The 19,086-nt window shown below is 52.6% G+C and overlaps 5 protein-coding genes across 5 annotated transcripts; all 5 read left to right on the top strand.

Moving 5' to 3' along the window:
- Positions 1–671: 671 nt before the first annotated feature.
- Positions 672–3,417, top strand: LY79DRAFT_328209 (PHD-finger domain-containing protein). The gene is made up of 5 exons (XM_060552478.1): positions 672–941; positions 1,004–1,098; positions 1,158–1,275; positions 1,332–1,430; positions 1,483–3,417. Exons 1-5 carry the CDS (start codon positions 774–776, stop codon positions 3,265–3,267), a joined length of 2,265 nt encoding a protein of 754 aa, XP_060418824.1. The 5' UTR covers positions 672–773; the 3' UTR covers positions 3,268–3,417.
- A 5,690-nt stretch (positions 3,418–9,107) lies between these two features.
- Positions 9,108–10,594, top strand: LY79DRAFT_666384 (HMG box protein; the record flags this gene model as incomplete). The annotated part of the gene is made up of 3 exons (XM_060563215.1): positions 9,108–9,161; positions 9,226–9,297; positions 9,353–10,594. 3 exons carry the CDS (start codon positions 9,108–9,110, stop codon positions 10,592–10,594), a joined length of 1,368 nt encoding a protein of 455 aa, XP_060418825.1.
- Positions 10,595–11,542: 948 nt separating this feature from the next.
- LY79DRAFT_666385 (transmembrane protein 32) lies at positions 11,543–12,048 on the top strand (the record flags this gene model as incomplete). Its single annotated transcript, XM_060563216.1, has 2 exons — positions 11,543–11,598; positions 11,661–12,048. 2 exons carry the CDS (start codon positions 11,543–11,545, stop codon positions 12,046–12,048), a joined length of 444 nt encoding a protein of 147 aa, XP_060418826.1.
- Positions 12,049–14,042: 1,994 nt separating this feature from the next.
- On the top strand, positions 14,043–16,409 carry LY79DRAFT_587174 (muts domain V; the record flags this gene model as incomplete). The annotated part of the gene is made up of 4 exons (XM_060560738.1): positions 14,043–14,084; positions 14,140–14,764; positions 14,801–15,220; positions 15,274–16,409. 4 exons carry the CDS (start codon positions 14,043–14,045, stop codon positions 16,407–16,409), a joined length of 2,223 nt encoding a protein of 740 aa, XP_060418827.1.
- Positions 16,410–17,125: 716 nt separating this feature from the next.
- Positions 17,126–18,991, top strand: LY79DRAFT_587175 (ADP-ribosylation factor; the record flags this gene model as incomplete). Its single annotated transcript, XM_060560739.1, has 7 exons — positions 17,126–17,299; positions 17,475–17,637; positions 17,729–17,800; positions 17,872–18,115; positions 18,335–18,384; positions 18,512–18,645; positions 18,710–18,991. The coding sequence occupies 7 exons, from the start codon at positions 17,126–17,128 to the stop codon at positions 18,989–18,991; spliced, it is 1,119 nt and encodes a 372-aa protein (XP_060418828.1).
- Positions 18,992–19,086: the final 95 nt, after the last annotated feature.

Below are 19,086 nucleotides of genomic sequence, written 5' to 3' on the forward strand. Positions count from 1 at the left end.
CTCTTCGGAGTGCTCCCCTCCCGAACCCCCGGGCATTACCTTCATTCACGCCCCCCCCCCCCCCCTCCCCCCCGATCGGGTGCCCGCACCTAGTACAAAGCTCCGGTGAACTCTGTATTATGTAACCAAATTGACCCGCGGCGCGTACAGCACGGACACGTTTCCGATGCCACCCGCCAGACAGCCCCCACGCAGACGCCGCGACCCAAAACGCGCCCAGTCCTGATGAGATCAAGGTACACTGATAGCTGGACCAATGCCCATCCACGCTGCAGGTAATTTGATTACATCCACTACGTACTTTGAGGCATTGCAATACCTTTCCTTACACCACGATCAATCCCTCGACACCTTGGTAGCAAACTCTCACTGCGCCTCACAATCGACTCTGGACCGTCTCTGCTACTATTACCTAGGCATCTCAAAGCACCTGCTCTTCGACATTAAGCTTGACTGCTTTTCACCGGGACCCGCCTTGCCTCCGAATACAATCTGTATAGCTCGGTTCGAGCATTTGCCTTGTCCTGCTGCAGGCCAACCACCTGCCGCCTTCCAACCTTTCTGCTGAGAGACTTTTATCTCTCGGCCTCACCAGGTATCTTTCTGCACGACGACAGCGTGTCAATGACGCGACCCTTCAAGACGAGCCCCACGAGATCCACCGCCACTGTCGGCGACGTCTAAACCGACCGACGATACTGCCCTGGGCCCTTGTCTGCATCGGCTCGTTGCTCTACCTTTCCAAGTACCCCCAACGTATCGCAACTATAATAATGCTCTCCTCACGCAAACGAACATTGCACGGAGCCGAAGACGTCATTCAAAAGGAGGAGCCGTCGTTGCTCCATCGGATTCGACACCAATGGCAATTTGCCAACCTGTGCCAATGGATTTACCTCTTCGGCAAGGTCGTCAAGATCGATGACAATCTGGATACAGAGGCAAGCTGCCCCTCTTCTTTGGCTTTGCCGGTCCATCCATTCGCTGACAAAAGGTCGCTCAGGATATCGAGGCCGAATGTCTGAAGCCGAATGCCCCCATCCTCCAGGACATAGGACTTGCTTTGCTGAAGTTCATCTCGTCGCATCGCGGTTTAACGTACGTTGATTAGCGGGTTCGATATGCGCATATTCACTCCGCATACTAAGATGTCGCAGGCATGAGCTGTTCGATGAGTACACACGACGACAATATTTGGCAAGGGCCCCCGAGAAGAACCCATTCGGAACAGGCGAGACCGCGGCCAAATTCGCGGACTTCGATGTCTTAACCAAGGTATTACAATATTCGATGGAAGCTCGAAGCTTGTGTACGCCGCTGACCCATCGCAGATTCAAATCCTTCAACAAATGACTCAATGGATCATGGGCCGCCCAGAACGTATCAGGGAGAAGATGGAAGAGCAGAAGGATACCGACCAAGCTAGCTGGGTGAGTACTGTTGTAGTTGGGTTCCAAGCGAATTTCTAACAGCTGTGGATAGCGGATAGAGCCAATTGGCTGGGACAAGGACGACCGTACATACTTCGTACTCGACGATAATCGAGTCTATCGCATGACCGAGCCACCTTCCAAGCCGATGACACCCAAAAAGAAGTCGAAAGTCGCCAGATACGGCTCTCGGTCCAATAAGAGACGGCGAGTCTCTGCAGCAAACGGCACGGATGAAACATACCAATCCGTGGATAACCCGGCTGATGACGATGTTTCCGCACCAGAAGACAACGGACTTGGCGGCATGAGATGGGAATGCATTGCTGTGAGTCTGGAAGATGTGCGGGGAATCATCGCTTCGTTCCACAAGACCAAGGATGACAACGAAAAGATTCTTCGAGATCAGCTCCAAGAGCATCTTCTACCCATTTTAGAGAAACAGGAAGAATCGAGAAAACGAAAGGAGCAACAGCGAGAAAGGGAGCTCCACAATCTGGCTAAGATGGCAAATGCGAAGCGATCTAGCCGCATTGCGAACAGGGCTGAGCAGCAGAAGCAAGAAGAAAAGGCCCTAGAAGAGGCTAAACTTCTGCAGGCTCAACGAGCAGCTGCAAAGAAGGAGGAGCAGCAACGAATCAAACTGGAAAAGGAGCGGGACACGAGACTCATGTCTCGAGAAAAGCGACTCCAGGATCGAGAATCCCGCCGTTTACAGCACGAACGGGAGCTCTCTCAGCTTTCAGAGGACAACCGCAGTGGTTCAGGTCGCATATCAGAACGGCGGCTGCAAGCTGAGATTGAGAAAAACAAGCGAGCACTTGAAGAGCTTGAGGATGAAGAGGATGATTGGATGTTTGACTGCATCTGTGGTGTCTACGGTCAAATTGACGATGGCACACACAGTGTGGCTTGCGAAAAGTGCAACGTCTGGCAACACAGCAAGTGCCTCGGTATAAGCGAGAACGAAGCTGAGAAACCAGAGTTTCATTTAATCTGCCAGTCATGCAAGCGGCGTGAGGCTGAGGCGGCGGCAAGGCCAAAGACCACCATCAAGCTCAAGGTCCATCGCCCAACCAATGCGTTATCCTCGCCTTCAAAACGATCTCTCGACGAAGGCGACACCCACCTCTCGTCTTCAGGGCTGGCTGTAGAGATTCCAGTCATCGAACCAGAGGCAGCCCAAGCCTCCGAAACTGGCAAGCCGGGAATCGACCAACTTCAGGCAGTGGCATCCTCACCAACGGAAAATTGGGGCACGAATATCTTAAAGTCAAAAAAGGGGGTTTCTCCATGTGATGGTTCTCCTATCGCTGGCTCCTCTGGGTCCCTGGACAAAGCCAATGGAGCACAATTAGCTGAGGCGCTCAGTCCCAGGCCGGCAACTCCAAAGGCTGAGCTCGACGAAGATCGTGATGAATCCCATCGGCATTCCACCGGTAGTAGCCCATCCGCAAATGATGTTGGCGGCAAGTTGCCGGCACACCTAAGCCGTGTCGAAAAGACACCTGGTCCTATCGACCCAACATCACCCAGGCACGGAAACTCAAGCTTGATGGCCACGCCTATCATCAGTCGAGAGCACGGTATTCCCGGCTCAGCACATTCGTCTTTCACGCTGCCCGCTCCAGAGGGCGGTCTGTCCCCAACCAAGCATTCCCCTCCTATGCCACGTCCACAGCCACCCAGTGTCAAAACACCTGTTCTACCAGCCGTGCTGCCGCCTGTAGCAACGCTTTCGCCCTCCCCGAGGCAACAAATTCTGACGCCGCCGATCAAGCCCGCCGAGCCAGCCCGTCGGCCGCAGCCGACAAGGGCAAGTCCTGAAGCAATGTGAGACGTAACAGTGGCCCAGGAGCACGGAATTGCAACCGAACCACCCCAGGGCTGCGTGAATGCGTGAGGATTACATTGAAAGTGTTAGAACTTTATGGGCTGGGTGTTCGCCGGATAGTCTCTTACGACAGACAGTCTGGACGTGACTTCTTGGATGTGTATGGATAGATGTACAATGACTTAGCCTACCAATGACTACCAAATTTACATGTCCAAGCCACCCATGGGACAGAAGCTTTCTACGTTAACCGAACATTGACAACACCGTTTTTGAGGAGATCCAGGGCCTAGGAGATAACGCTAGGTTTTTCTCGCAAATGATGGATGGAATAGTTGCTGCCATTTGCAGTGCAAGACCTCGCATGGTGCAGAGCCGGTACGCGCCGGTCGTAAGCGAGACCACGTCTGGCTATGTGTATAATCTGTTTGTAGGATTGACAGGTCCCGGACCTGCCGTCTCATGTCTCGGCAGCCACCCGCCTCCGCCGGGAATAAACCTGGCTGCGACTGTGTTGGCCGCATAGCTGTATGCCGACGTTCGCCTGTCAATGGTCCGCCCTGACGCCCTGTGTGCAGGAGAAGAACGAGTGGTGCCAATGTGAGCTGTCACCTCGGCCTTCATTTCCATTTCCACGAGCCGACGGCCTTGGTTCCATGACAGGGTGAAAAGAGAGTTTGGGCAAAAGCGACTGCAGCGGTTGCCACACGTCGCGCACAAAGATTACGGGATTGAACAGCTAGAGTCATGGCACAAGGTTACGGCTCCAGCAAGCCCACGTCATCTCATCTTCATTGATTTCAAAGATGTCTCTCTCGGAGTTTCAGAGATGGCAGATGGGTTCATCAACATGACAATTACAAGAATGAGGGAGGTCTCCAGAAAGACACTGCTCCTGTCATTTCACCTGTCGTGACCATCAGTTGTCGTTGACTACATATCCACTAGCTGGCTTCAGGTCTCAGCAACGATGGGTTTGACAACGCTTGAAGACAGGCAAGTGCTAATACGCAACGCAGTGTATTCCTACCCCGGGTTTTTGAAACATAATCTGAGCTGATGACCAAGTGGAGGGAGGGAAGATTGCACGCCTGTCCATGCACGTTCCCTGCGGGTGAGTGAGGAGGCTGATGGAGGGCAGGCGACGGCCCAAAACGGGACGGGCTCGGGGCGAAACATGTTGGCATAGATATGGACTGGCGTGATGTCAATACAGGATCCGGTTGCTCTGCACATGGGGTAAATACCGGGGCCGTCATGCTCTGGCGGGTAAGGTGTAAGTCGGCGGCGGCGGCGACGGCGGCGGAGGTGATGGCAAGCGAACAGTCCGCTTTCAACAAGCGTCATTGAAGTGTCAAGCGTCAGGCTTAGCAGGCCAAAGGCCGGGTGGATGGCCGTTACAGGCTGGAATACGCGTGGTTGCTGCAAGGGCAGGTGCCTTGCATGAATGGAACGTGTGTGAATGGGTATATGTGTGTGTGTGGCGGGACATGAGTGTCTATAGCCAGAGCTTGGTCGCACATGATATATATTCTTACTCGAAGCGATCTCATGCACCTCGGATAGGTATAGAGCCCCAAGATGGCACTAACCGGCAAACAGCCAATACCGCCGCACCGTCGCTGCCGTGCGTGTATCTATGTGTGCATACCTAGGGAGAGGGAGGTGAGAGCGAACGGGGGCGCCGTCAAGAGTCCGGTCAGGGCATGGCACTAGGAAGCTCACCATGGAATCACCGAATCGGCTCTAGTGCTAGATCCCGAGCTAAGCTGCACGGACGAAGACGTGGCGTACGCTAGCTTGTCTTGCAGGAGTAAGCTGCAAGCGCAGAGTGAAGGACGAGTGAGGTGTGCGCCGGCCGGAGGATCTGTAGGTTACGCGGCGACTTGCTGTGGCGGTCCGAAGCACCACATAGACTGAAGGGGATGGGGGAAACCTGGTTGAAAGCTAGAGGGCATGGTGCTAGGCTGCCTGAGCTGGACCGGACTGGACTGAGCTGGACCAGACTGGATGGAAGCTGCGGTAACGAAATTTTAGAGGAGGGAGACCGTTCTAGAAAAAAGACCCCTCAACTACAGCTTAGGGAAATGTGTGAGAAAGAGGCGATATTTGGATGAGATGGCACGGTAGGAGCAGTCCTGGAGGCACAGAACGACATGTATGATATCGGATACAGATCCTGGAGATTTACTGCTTGCCGAGTGTTTTTGTCTATCTGAGGATCCCCGGACGCCGAGATGATGTCTCGGTACTGTTTCCCATTCATGTAAGCTTTGAATAGGAAACAAATATGGGGGAAATGGTCTCTGCATGATGAAGAGCGCTGGATTTGAGGAGCACAGCCTGAGGTATTCACGAGTAGGACATTGGGTGGTAGCTAATATATCCCAGATGAACGCTTAGGCAAGGCGTGCAATGTTTGCGGTGCCGCCTGTTGGTTTGGGCAATTCAACAAGCCTGCAAGTTTGGCTGGCATGCGGACAAGGGTCCCGTATGAGCCCATCTGGTTGATCGACTGAAATATAGAGGTCGAGCGTATTGATGATGTTGGTGGTTCATGATATTGAAAGTGGCCGAGTGAAAACTTGGAACGAAACGGGACGCGATGACATGAGAGATGAGATGACGGAAGAAGACATTGGCACCACCAGCAGGGGCAGCGCCACGTAGAGACATCCATTGAACCCCGCATGTCACACACAGAAAGACAAGACGTGTGGAATGCGCCACGGTCTGCTTTTGGAAAAGACCAATCATAGAAGACGCCACCCACGATTCCGGCAGCGTAGCGAGCAAACAAACATTCCAGCTTCTTGCGAAGGGGAGGGTCTCATGCGTCCGTCTCCTCCACCCAAGTCTTTCGTTTCTTCCTCTTTCCTCCGATCTAGTACGGTATCAACCCCCTCCCCCCCTCGCGCTCATTGTCGAAATCTCGCGATGGACCTCCACATTAGTCTCGACATATAACCCCTTACTTTGGTGTTGGCGCGCCCGCGTTTGTTCCAACATCCTGTATCATATCGTCTTGCCCTATGCCTGGTAACCTATCAAAGCCGTTTTAGAGAGGAGGGAAAAACCAAGATGAACCCGGCCATCTCGAAGGGTGGGGAGAGACGCAAGACGGGCACGGACAGGTGATGGGGTGAAGCATGGCTTAACTTTGGTAGGGGTGGGCTAAGAAGAAGCCATGGATGGGGTCAGAAACTTATGAACCAGCATGTCAAAAGAGAGACACAGGCAGGGAGGCAAGACGAGGAGGAAAGACAGCGTCGAGACTAGATTCTGTGCTCTTTTAACACCCACATGCGTGGAAAAATACCAGCTGTCCGGCTACCAGCATGAACCAGTGGGGGGAATAGAGAAATGGGGAGAGACACAAACCCCTGTCGAACTGGAGCGATGCGATCAGTCAAGAGAAATGGCACATCTTGTCCTCATTTGGACGTTAAGCTGCTATCAACGCCAAAAGAAGTCTTCATAACGAATCCTTACCTCATGCCATCGCCGTAGCAAGCATCATCATCGCACCGACGGGTCTCCCAACCCAACCATGTATATCCTTGCTTCCAATCCCCTGTTGGTTGTTGACAAGCAACGCCATGTGCCCCTCTTCATCTCCTGCTTCCTGTCCGGGGCTCTCTCCATGGGTGGATGTGTATGGGAGCATGCGTGTGCATGTGCGTGTCTACTGCCTACTTCAATGGCTGCTGAATGGCTGCTGGTTCCGTACACAATACCGAATTGATCTGGCATGGCAGTGGGTATTGACTATTGGCCACCTGGTATCCGTCCATCGACGGCCGGGTCGGTTCAGCAGCGGCAGAGCCCAGTACCCAGCATCAGCAGTCAGGCTCCTCGCTCGCTTTAACCAAAGGCGGCCAAACAGACAGAACAACAGGGCCAACAGATGAATCGCCAGCTAGTGGCAGAGAGGCTTTGGTAAGGATGGTGTACGGCTGCCCGGCGCCGCTTTCAACCCATGTCCGAATGCGGCAATCTGCTAGATGCTCTTTCGGACGCAGAGAAGCCAACGACGGCATAGAAGGGAGGCTAAGGCAAAAGAATCAGAAGGACCCATGTTGCGAGATGCACATGCGTAACATGTACACATAAAACCATACAGCCCGGCCGAACGCTTTTCTTTCACTCCTATCTCGCCCCTCTCCCGTTCTCTAAAGGTTGAATGAATGGATTCCTCCTGCTCGTTGTGACAAAGACGATGCCCCTTTGGCTTTCACCACCTGCCTCTGATCTCCTCTAGTCACGACCGAGGATACTGTCACGTTCACCTAGTATTCAAACTCTCTCCAATTCTCATCTACCATAATTTCTCCCATCAACTCAGCTCACCCTTCCCTCACGTTTCCAACCCATACTCCATCCACGCCCACCTCTTTCTCTGTAACGCCGCCGCCCTCCCTCCCAAAGTGTGCATGACCAAGGTGAGCACACCGGAAGGAGGACCAAGGAGGAAGAGGGGTTGAAGAAAGGACTGGTGCAGAGTACAGAAGGCAGCAATACAAGTTTGCTCCATCCAGCATTACGTTCCCTGGGGGTGGAAAGAAGGGAGAATCAAGAGCACAACCACCATAGCCAAGAGGCAAGAAGAAGGGAGGCAGAACAACAAGAACCAAGACAGACATCTGAACGACAACTTGGACAGCAACAAGTGCAACAAAAACAGCAAGAAGGGTTATCAGAACTACCAGAGCCCCTTATTCAATATCCTCTCTCGCCTATCGTAACGGACCGAAGGCTATTCATAGAGCTCCCTGTGCTTGGCCAACAACATACCGCTGGCCCCTGGCAAGCCCATCCAGCCTCTGACCTGGACACTGTCCTTGCAACCCATATCCCGAGGGAGCGGTCTCAGATCATCACTGATCCCTGCTCTTCGGCTGCTTGCAACCTCGTTCATTCGCCTTCTTCCCGACCCTTCCTGGTCCTTGCAGCACTCTGCTGCACTGCATTGCTCACCTGCAGCTGCAGTTGCAATTGCAATAGGCATACAGAACACAGACTCCAACAGACCGGGAGCTAGATACTTCCTAAGGAGCAGGATCAAAAACCCTCTGCGTATCTTTCTGGGTATTCTGTGACTACCTCTCATTCTAGTCACCAGGGCATCCACCACTCCTCCTCCCAGCCTGCCTCCCCCTCCTCTCTCTCTCATATACACACACCACCCCCTGACCACCACCATCTTTGGTTGCTCAACATCTGCTGAATGTAGATAACCCACAGGTGCAGCTGCCTCTTTCACACCTTTTGCCATCCCACACCTGTTAGCTTGTTTTCTTTCCTCGGGCATTCACTGACCCGAAAGCCTGTGTCTGCTGCCATACAAAGCCATCGCCTGGCCTGGACCCAGGCTTGTGCTACCGTTGAACACCATCACTGGCTCACAACCCAGCGACTACTTTATTCTTCCACAAGTACAGAGTCTGCCGCTAGTAAAACTCAAGATCGAAAGAAAAGGGAGAGACGAAACGAAGCAAGAGATCCCAATGAACCTGGAACGTCGACAGTTCTGATTGCATTGGGGACTTTTTGGACTGTACCCACTGCGCCTTCATCGCCATCCTACCTCCCATCAGTCACGACAGCTGGCCGCTGGCGATTGAGATACTCAGACACAGGTCGACCGCCTTCAACTGTTTGGAATGGAACACAACGGCCCTCCGTCCCCAGCTCCCTCAAACGATGACATCTACCCGAACGGACTGAATCATATGATACGCCCAAACGGAGCCACGTCTTACCCACGAGAGCATTTACATCCAAGTGATATGGGGGGTTTGCAGACCCCTTCTCGATACGGCACGCCTGGACCTCAACAAGGTATGCCTTACGATCAGAACTCTCCGTATTCGCACCGCGCAAATGAAAGTCAGATGGTAAGTTGTTCCTCCGCCAGTCGGATACCCGTGCCTCAGAGCTTCAACTGACATGATGCCACAGTCCTACCACCATGGCTATGACACAAGCGTTGGCTCCATATACGGACCAATGTCTGGAGAACTGAATCATCAGGTAAGCTACTTCACGAGACTCAATGAAGTGGCCACTCACACAGTTTTGTGATTAGCCGTACAGCACCCCCGACACGTCACCACCTACGCCTTCACGGGCATCAGATGCGTTGACCACACGCAGCGGACTCAACATCCACAAAGGATCATCGACGATCAAACCGCTCGCGGCCCGAGCAACCCGTATCGAAAAGTCGACGCCTAAAAAGAAGAAGGAGAGAGCGAAGTCGTCCAAAAAGGTTGACGGCGTGACAAAACCTCTGAGCGAGTTGGCCAGGGAACAACCTCACATTCCAGTGGCAGACATTGGCGCTTACGTCCAGCGGTCGGCAGAGGCACGGATGAAGGAGGTCGAAGAGAGCAAAACGCCTGGCAGAATCAAGCGGCCGATGAACGCCTTCATGCTGTACCGCAAGGCGTACCAGAACCTTGCCAAGGGCCTCTGTACACAAAACAACCACCAAGTGGTGTCGCAGGTTTGCGGCAGCGGTTGGCCCCTAGAGCCAGAACAGGTGCGTGACCAGTTCAATGAATGGGCCAAGGAAGAGCGAGCAAATCACCAGAAAGCACACCCGGGGTATAAGTTTACGCCGTCGAAGCCGAGACCCAAGGCAAGGGAGGAAGAGGAATCTGAACATGGTGATTTGGATGACCTAGAATGGGGCCATAGTCGAGCGAGTTCAAGAAGCACACAGTTGAGGAAGCCTGCACACGGCAGAAGCGAGGCACCGGCATCCATTTTCCACAACTACCCATCACTCCAGACAAGTCCCATGGGTCTCGGCGTGCAGACGCAGTCCATGTACCACTACAGCAACCCTGGGAAGCCCTTGCCGGCTCCGTATAGCCAAAACGGCCTTGGAGGTGGTCAGTATTATCAACAGAGCGTTCATCAGCGACAGGACGCAACCGGCTTCGTTGAGGACGTGCTCATCCGAAAAACGCCTTCGCCGGCGATGGGATATGCGGCTCCGTCGATGGACAACCGTTACGACGGCATGGGTCAGTATGGACCTACGTCGCATAACGACGTCTTCGAGCCGATGATTGACCCAGGCTTGATGGGACATGGAGGTCATCCGTACGGGGATCCATACGGCGATCCCATGTTGGAGCCGAGATGGACTAACCCACTCGGTTTTGGCGACGGAAGACACGATCTTCTCGACGGCTTGTCGGGATACGACGAGAACCTCATGCACGACCCCCAGCTTCAGATCCTGAGGGGGCAAGAAAGCAGCTGGAGGGTAGAGGAACTTGAGGGCAGCCACTTCAACAATTGGATAGACCCAGAGTGAGCAACACCTAAGGCGATCCATCTCGAATTTTTTATGATGCTGGTCTCATCCTAGAGACTTTCTTTTTGGAAAATACGGGCGTTAGGAGCGTAAGGTACCGTAGAGCTCTGGCGGGATCCTTCATTTGATTTTGATTCTGTTCAGACTGGAGATAAGCGCGCAATTGGGAACAAACAGCATGGTACGCTGGGCGGGTGGAATGGTCGAATAAACGGATATTCTTCTAATCGGCGTGGAGCAACTGAGAAGACATAGGGGCCAGATCACATCGACGATAGAAATAAGTCTACTTACATGAAGTGCCCGACAACGCCTGATAGCACATTTTGTTGAACAGCTCGCCTGGCCAGTGCGAAACTGGTCGAATATGTGTATGGGAGTGGTAGACGTGATAGGCATGGTCCTCGGAGCATTTACAGGCACATGGGATTGATCCTCCATGGTATTCAATGCGTCCGTGTACAGGTGCGGCACCCGGGGGGGGGGGGGGTGATAAATAAGTTCGCAGGGTCGGGTGCAATTCAACGACGTTGAGTGTATGATGAATCCAGTGGTTCACAGGACAAACTCGATAGTGCTTCGTCACCTACATAAATGCATATTATGCTAATAAGAGCTAGCTTTACTGAGCCTTATTAAGTGCATAACACATTGTGTCCTGTTAAGACCAGCAATGCAAGCTTCCCTAGAGCCATGGACACGCTCATTAGGTTGATAATCTTGATAGGGCTGAGATAATCGATGCTATTGACGTGGAGTCTACGAACGACAGACCTCCCTCCCGGCTCTCAACATCGGCCTTGCTTTGTTACCTAAACCGCTTTTCTGTCGACAAGTTGACGCCAAGTCGATTGTGTTCGCCATCGCAGGACCGATCAACAACGCAAGAGCTTGCGCACCCCTCTTGGGGCTGTCCCATTCAGTATACAACCGCATCGCATACACACCATGACCTGGATTTCGCGCTCCATCACGGCCATTGGTCTGCTGCTGCTTGGTCACGCGTAAGTCCTGCCGCCACGGCACAACAACGACCGGCCATACTAACCTCCGGCTGATAATCTAGCTGCTACTCGGCACAAGAGCATTCCGTGCTTCAGTCCTTCCGAGCCGCGTCGCCCCTAGCAACATCCACACCGGCCGCTACCACGTCGTTACCGGCAGATATCACCATCGAAACAGCTGTAGCGACGGTGGTCATCATTCTTGGTCTTGTACTGGGCGCTCCGAACCTCCGACCGATTCAATGGCGGGTATGGGCTGGTAAGATCGAGAGAGAGGGGGAGGTAGGGTTCCTAGCAGGCAACGGGGAGGTGGAGAAGGATTATATTGGCAATCCGTTCCGCATTCTTGAGAGCCGACCGGGCTTCGTCGACGTTCGGAAACAGAGACGCGATTTCGCCAACTGGGTCAAGTCTGGCGAGAAGATGAGGAATGTGGTCACTCCACACTGAAGTCAAGACAACGACCGCTCGAGGAGAGAGACACTATGCGTTATAGTCACCCCAATACAATACCGTATAGCTAGGTCTTGGTGCATGATTCTCTTCACGGCTTACCTGTTGTCGTAAGGGCTCGCAGCTGGACGGCGACTGCGCAACATTTTTACGAAAATCCGTCGGCCCTCGCAGACTGCTACGGAGAATCATCCAACATGGGTCTAAGGTCACTGGTATGTCTCCTCGATATAGCCTTCGCCTGTGTTTCTTCAGTAAAGCAGTTTTCTTAGCAGATAACCTCGTAAAGGAGACGGAAGAACCTGGACCTGAGACGGGTCACTTTGTCTTTCTTCTGTCTGATCATTTCCGTCCGGTCTTTGAGCATCTTGTTGTATCAGGAAAGCCTTGGGCTTGGTAGATTAGTACTACCTAGCAGGTACCTAGTTTGCTATGGACAATATCCCCAGTCACCCAATCCGTTGCTCCATAAGTCAATCGCATCTTGCTTGCTGCAGGCTTCTCCAGACTCTTTGGTGAAGTCGCATAGTCGATGATGCAGTGTGGACTGCCGAATAGTCGTCGCATGCTGAGTCCGAACACCGAAACCTGTGTATGGCCCTAAGCTACGGGCACGAACTGTTGGTGTGGTCGGGTCATATCTTTTGGTTTCCCGGTCTCTCGAACCTGTCTGCAACTGCTGTTTTGTCGAAAGTATTCGACACCTGCCCCCTGCCTCCTCCTCTTCTTCTCTTCCGAGGCAGGTACGCTGGCCCAGACAGGTAGGTCATTGCCATAGGCATAGCACCTACCAAGACGGTCGTTGGTACAGATTGACTTCACAGGCAAGAGCTTCTGGTGTAAGGCTGGTACCTGTCTCCGGAGTTAGTCTTCCAACACCCGGCCTGAGTTCATCCAACCGTTCGTCCTCACCTGGCTTTGGTTTGTTCTATTCATCTCCCTTCGAACGGGTTAGAAACGCCTTATCTCTCAGCTCGGCCCTTCTAACCGGTCTTGTAGATACACTTCGCCCGTCTTATACCTCGGCATGTCGGGACAAAGCAGAGTCAACTTTGGGTCTTGGCGGACTCGACCTCATTCCAGGGGAGGCTCAAGCCGTAGCCTGGGGGGCGCTTCACAAAGGAGCTTGTGGGACACCCCAGGAAGCATATCGGCGAGGAGCTCAAGGACTCCTTCTCGCTCAAGAGGCCGCTTTGCTCGTGCATCTCGCGGGACTCGAGGCACTTCGAGTCTCATCGGTCCAACACCCACTTCACCCATCTTCTCAACCCCCAATGGTACCCATCAGAATTCGCCCATAATGCAGACAGACTCGATATCTGGAGCAGAGAACAGTGAAGTTTCAGAGAATCGACGACATCCAATTGACGGAGCGAATCGATTGACACTGCCTGCTAGCAGCTATCGCGTGTTTTCTACGCCGGCTCGGTACTTGTCTCGTGATGGGCTCCCGCACACGGTATCGAGCGAACTTCGGGAGCATTCAGTCACCAATGGACAAGCCGCCGCTCACGTTGAGCGGAGGAACAAAGTCATCGTCGCAATCGCCATTAGAGAAAAGAGCGAGCTTGGTTGCGCTTACTACAACTCTGACGAAGGCAATCTCTTCCTGCTTCGAGACATGCCGTTTGCCGAACCACTGCAACTTGTCGAAGCAATCTTGATTCATGTCCAGCCCACGGTAGTTTTACTACCTCTTAAAACACCAGATGCAGTGGTTCAATTTCTTGAACAGCGCAGGAGTTCAGTGGACCAAGGTGGGCTGGTTTCCTGGCAGGCTTTAGCACGAGCGCTGATGGTATCCTTTTCCAGGTTTCGAGACAGAACACTACATCCTTCGCTTACTCAGTTCAAACGAGTTCAGTCATGCAGCCTCCCTGGACAAGCTGGCCAGCCTGTCAGTGATCTACCCGGAGCACGCCCTCGTGACGGCTGCAGGCAATCCGATATCCCACGGTGACTCCTGGGAACAGTGCCAAGCCTTCCGAACCATGCGTCTAGGGTCCTTCATTGACCTTGATAGCATCTTGTCGGTAGGCTGTCATGAATTGAAAGACACAATCGTATTCAAGCGCTCACAGAAATTAGATTGGATGTGCTGGTGCCCTTCTATGTGAAACCGTACGCCTGCAAAGCGTGGAGCAAGGTTCGGGCGGTCCAGGAGGAGCCTTCATCACCTCACTTCGAATGTTCACGCTGGCTGACTTCATGTTTGTCAACGCCGATACACTATCGTCCCTCCAAGTGTTCCAGTCAGAGCTGCATCCCAATAATCTAATGTCAGGTACGGGTACGGCGGCCGCTGGGTTGAAAGAGAGTTTGTCCCTCTATGGTATTTTCCATCCGCTTGCTGGCACGCCCCAGGGGAGGGCAGAGCTCAGGCAGCTGTTTCTACGCCCGCTAGTCAACATCGACATTATTCGAGCAAGGCACAATGCAATATCAGTGCTCCTGCAACCCGGTAACGAGACAGCTCTTGAGGACATTACGCAGACCTTGAAAAAGGGCATGGACATCAAAAAAACATTGGCTCAGTTGCAAAGGGGCGCAGAATCACCCGCCAATAGCACATCGGTCGAGCGTGGCGTGTGGTGGAGCTTGGCTAAGTTTTCGCTGTTTGTGTTGCGGCTCAGAGAGGCGGTTCTTGAACTACGACACTGGCGCGAGGTGGCGATTTTTCGACAGGTAACCCACGTTGGAAATCCAATCACCAGTTTTCTGGCTAACATGCTCATATAGATCATCGCAGCTATCCCTGTGGCTACAATCAAAAGTATTGGAGAACTAGTTGGGTCGACTGTCGACTTCGAAGAAACCAAGGCAAGCTCGCGCATTTCCGTTAAATGGAACGTTAATCCCAAGCTTGACAAGCTCAAGCAAACATACCATGGACTGGACTCGTTTCTGAGTGAGGTTAGCATATCACTGGCCCGTGAGCTTCCAGAGTGGGCCCGAAAGTACGTGACCGGTTGCATCTTCTGGCCTCAACTAGGGTTCCTCACGGTGGTGCCTTTGCTTCGCGACACAGGCGAGTCAGGTTATGAAGGGCAAGGACTAGACAATGACCGTTGGGAACAACGCTTCGTTGCCAACGGAAACGTATACTATAAGAACAAAAGCATGTTGGAGTTAGACGCTCAAATCGGCGACACTTACAGCAGAATTGTTGGTCTGTGGACAGCCTTTTCCCGCATTATGCGCATATTGCTGAGCTTTTCGTAGATCTGGAAGTCGAGATCCTGCACAGTCTAGCCTGTCAGGTTCTCAAGTGCGCTTCTACGCTCAGTTGCGCGTCTGAAGCGTGCGGCGAACTTGACTGTTTGGTGGCCTTGGCAAAGGGGGCGCTCAAGTATGGTTGGACGAGTCCAAAGATGACAACTGACAATGTTTTATCAATTCGGAGAGGCCGGCATCCGCTCCAAGAGTTGACCGTACCGGCATTCATTCCTAATGATTGCCATCTTGTTGGCGGCTCCGAAAATGACTTCGAAACACGGGCGGTATCATCGGCGAATAAGGGTCCGGGAGTCAGCATGCTCGTCGTCACAGGGCCCAATCATTCTGGGAAGAGTGTGTACATCAAGCAGGTTGCTCTGATTGTTTACCTTGCTCATATAGGGAGTTTTGTGCCTGCTGATGACGCCACCATCGGCATCACTGACCAGATCTTGACCAGCATCTCGGCACGAGAAAGCGTATCGCTGACAGAGAGCTCTTTTGGTACTGATTTGAGGCAGATCTCATTTTTACTAAGATGTACAACCCGCCGTACTCTGGTTGCCATCGACGAGTTTGGCAAAGGAACAGCTGCCGATGATGAGTCCGGGCTCATGGCCGCCCTCATCGATCATTTTACTACTCTCAGCTCACAGACCCCCAAAATTCTCATTGCAACGCACTGCCATGATATTTTTGAAGGTGGCTATCTCAAGGGCCGACCAGAGATGTTTCTCGCACACATGAATGTCCGCCTTGACCTCGAGGCGGAGCATATGGAAGACCAGGTGGTCTTTCTATACCAACTGATGCCCGGAAAAAGCATGTCAAGTTTTGGGAGTAGGTGTGCAGCTCTGAATGGGGTCGAGGCCACTGTGGTAGAGCGAGCCGAAGCAATTACACTTCTCCTGGCTCGAAATGAGGACCTCGGAGCGGCATATGTCAAATTAGATGTCCAAGACGAGGCCCGGCTTGAAGAAGCCGAGAACGTCACCCGTGGGTTTCTCCGACTCGCTTTAGAGTATCCAAAGGTGACCCACCCACAAAATGGGAAAGACAACCAGGAGGATTCTCTTGGGACGAGCCTAAGCAGGCTCTTGGCATACAGTGCCTGCAGTTCAAGGGGCGGCGGAGCTACGTAATATGGCGTGTCGCCAACCACGGGCAAGGAGATATGTCGATCTAAGAGGGTATCATGAGAATGGAGGAAAGTGGACAATTCGCACCTGAAGGAGCTAAAGAAACAACACCACGACTCTGGCGATATGTCGGTGTGTTAGAAGGGTTGGTTTAGAGGCGGAAATCCACGGCTGGACCAAGCTCGAGGGACATGCCTCACAATAGGCCAAGGGTTTATCTAGCAAGACAACAGACACCATGCATATGCTTATCATATATTTCGAAATAATTGCATGGGAGAGATCACGCATTCCCTAGCTGACTCGTAATGTCTATGAGCGTTCCTGGGTACACTTGTGGGGTAACTCTTCATAGGGTAGACAAACGGTTCGTTTGCAGATCCCTGTTCCGAACTGCATGTTGTCGTTCCAACCTTGCAAAATTAGGTGCTGGCGGGTGTAGCCGCTGCGAACCAACCGAACGCAATCTTACCAGCCTTGACAACGGGCTTAGTTGCATGCCCTCGCATGATACCTTGTCCCAAATCCTTTCGAGCCTGCTTCAAGTACATATTGAAGTGCCAGTTCCAGACTGCCTCCCCGATATCAGACGTAACTTTTGCCCGTGAGGCTGCCTACCCCAAATCGATGTCCCGTCTCCAAACTTACAAATTTGCTGTGCACGCGCGCGAAGTTTTGATACCACTACGTCTACAGACTCGTTTCGAGTGCCTGGATAAATGGCGTCGAAATCACCTGTAGGCCTGGAGGACAGGTTCGAAGACGTCGACGACGAGGATGTCTACGCCCGCGTCAAGGCAGAAGCTGCTAGTGACAAGGCTACCAACTTTGTAGTCGAGTTCAACTTTCATGAGTCGAGGATCGCGTTTAATCTAAGATCCGAAGACTTCGGGGTACTCCTTGGCCAGAAGGCCCCCGAGGGCACGATACGCTGGATTAACATTTGGTCTCCAAGCACTCAAACCTCGACCGTACAGCAGATTGGTAACCGCTATGGCTTCTCTCAGCGACTACAAGCCATAATGATGGCCCCCCCCCCCTTTGCTATCTTTGCCAAAATCCGGTAAGAAACAGTTGTCCAAGCCAAACGATATCGAATCAGTGTCGATGTGCAACGAAAATAAAGTACAGCCGTCAGCTCGGGCTACATCACAGAGCTCAGAGAACCTCGAGATTTACCAAATGATCAAGGAGACGGTCAACTACACATCGATCGACCGAGGGAAGCAATGTGGGTATTCACAGGGACGTGACTATTGTAGGCGTCTAATTTGAGGCAGTTCTTTGTATTGGCGCCAACTGGTTACACCGTCGACCTTCAGGCCGTGACAACGAAGAGCCCCCGAGAGTGTTGCCACCATGGCACTGGTCCTGGCTTACCCTCTGCTCTGACTGTACGTCATAAATGCGATTCTATACCCTATGTTTTCTGGTGAAACTTGTGACAAGATAACCACTGTCTTAGCCGTCGTTGTGTCGTTCCACGAGACGCCGCCGACAGAGCATCTGGAAAGGGATGACTGGGCCAGAGACGAACTGCGGAGCATGCGATCCAACACTCTCAGTGTTCTCTCCAAGCTCTCGAAGCACGGTGTAACAGACTTTAGCCATAGGCTCGTCTCGTTCAAGCGAGTCAGGCAAGCGATGACTGAGACGGAACCTCAAAGCGATACGGCATATGAAGGCTCAAGCAATCTGTTTTACTACTTGTTTGAGAATATTCTTCAGCCACGCCCGTGTTGGAGGCTTCCAAGCTCCGTCTTGAACAGTTGGTAAGTGGGAACCAAGCATATTACACCATCCGCCAATAAGCTGATGTGCGGCCCAACAGAGCGATCAGGTTTTCGGGAGGTCGGTAGGAGAAGAGAAAGACTCTGCTGCTTTGCCATGCCCTCTGGAGGTAAGCATACTGATTTTGACTTCTACAGAACCGAAGAAGCAAAGCCAAGACGGACGATGTCGTTAAGTTTTTGCACCAGTTGAGCAAGGAACTACGCCAACTGCACCATCTTTTGAAAGCTACAAACATCTTATTCGACGCATCTGCTGGCCCCGATCGCTTGATGCATATCAAGAGGGCCGTTGTGATGATTCTGAGCTCCTAGAAAGCCTGTATGGCGAGGTCAATATATCCTCATCAGCAAGAAGTCGCTTTGAACGCCTCAGGGACAGACTGCGACTCTTGATGCTTAACACGATCCAAGGGTGCTTGGAAGAGCAAAAGGCCTTGTCAGACATGGTAAGCTGCTCCCAAGACATTGGGCCATCCTGATTAGTTGCCATCGACGCTTACTAGGTTACAGTATTTCAGCCTTACCGCCCAAAAGGACTCGCAAGCCACTGCCCGCTTGAGCAGGAGTGCAACCCTCCTCGCCAAACTAAGCGTCTTCTTCCTGCCCATAACTATTATGACCAGCTACTTCTCCTTCGAGATTCCCGACGTCGTGGAGCATTACACTCCCAAGACGCACTGGATCTGTTTCGCCGTAATTGCCGGTCTTTCCTTCATCAGCCTGTTCTTCTTCAGCCGCATGTTGGAAGCTGTAAGCGACACCCTTGAAGGCTGGGCCGATTACGTCTCGTGAAAAGCAAGCAATCTTGTTGGTTGAAATACGCACGACGACAGAAATGAGCAATGAGATGACCATAGGTCGGCTGATTTGTGTGAGCGCGATGGAAA

The sequence above is a fragment of the Colletotrichum navitas genome (genome assembly GCF_030913465.1).
Source record: "Colletotrichum navitas strain CBS 125086 chromosome Unknown LY79scaffold_6, whole genome shotgun sequence".
Taxonomy (NCBI): Eukaryota; Fungi; Ascomycota; class Sordariomycetes; order Glomerellales; family Glomerellaceae; genus Colletotrichum; species Colletotrichum navitas.

Bases quoted from the DNA above. Each gene is read 5' to 3' on its own strand.
- LY79DRAFT_328209 (XM_060552478.1), top strand. From the start codon at position 774: ATGCTCTCCTCACGCAAACGAACATTGCACGGAGCCGAAGACGTCATT. The intron at 942-1,003 runs GCAAGCTGCCCC...AAGGTCGCTCAG, and splicing joins ATGACAATCTGGATACAGAG to GATATCGAGGCCGAATGTCT. The intron at 1,431-1,482 runs GTGAGTACTGTT...AGCTGTGGATAG, and splicing joins ATACCGACCAAGCTAGCTGG to CGGATAGAGCCAATTGGCTG.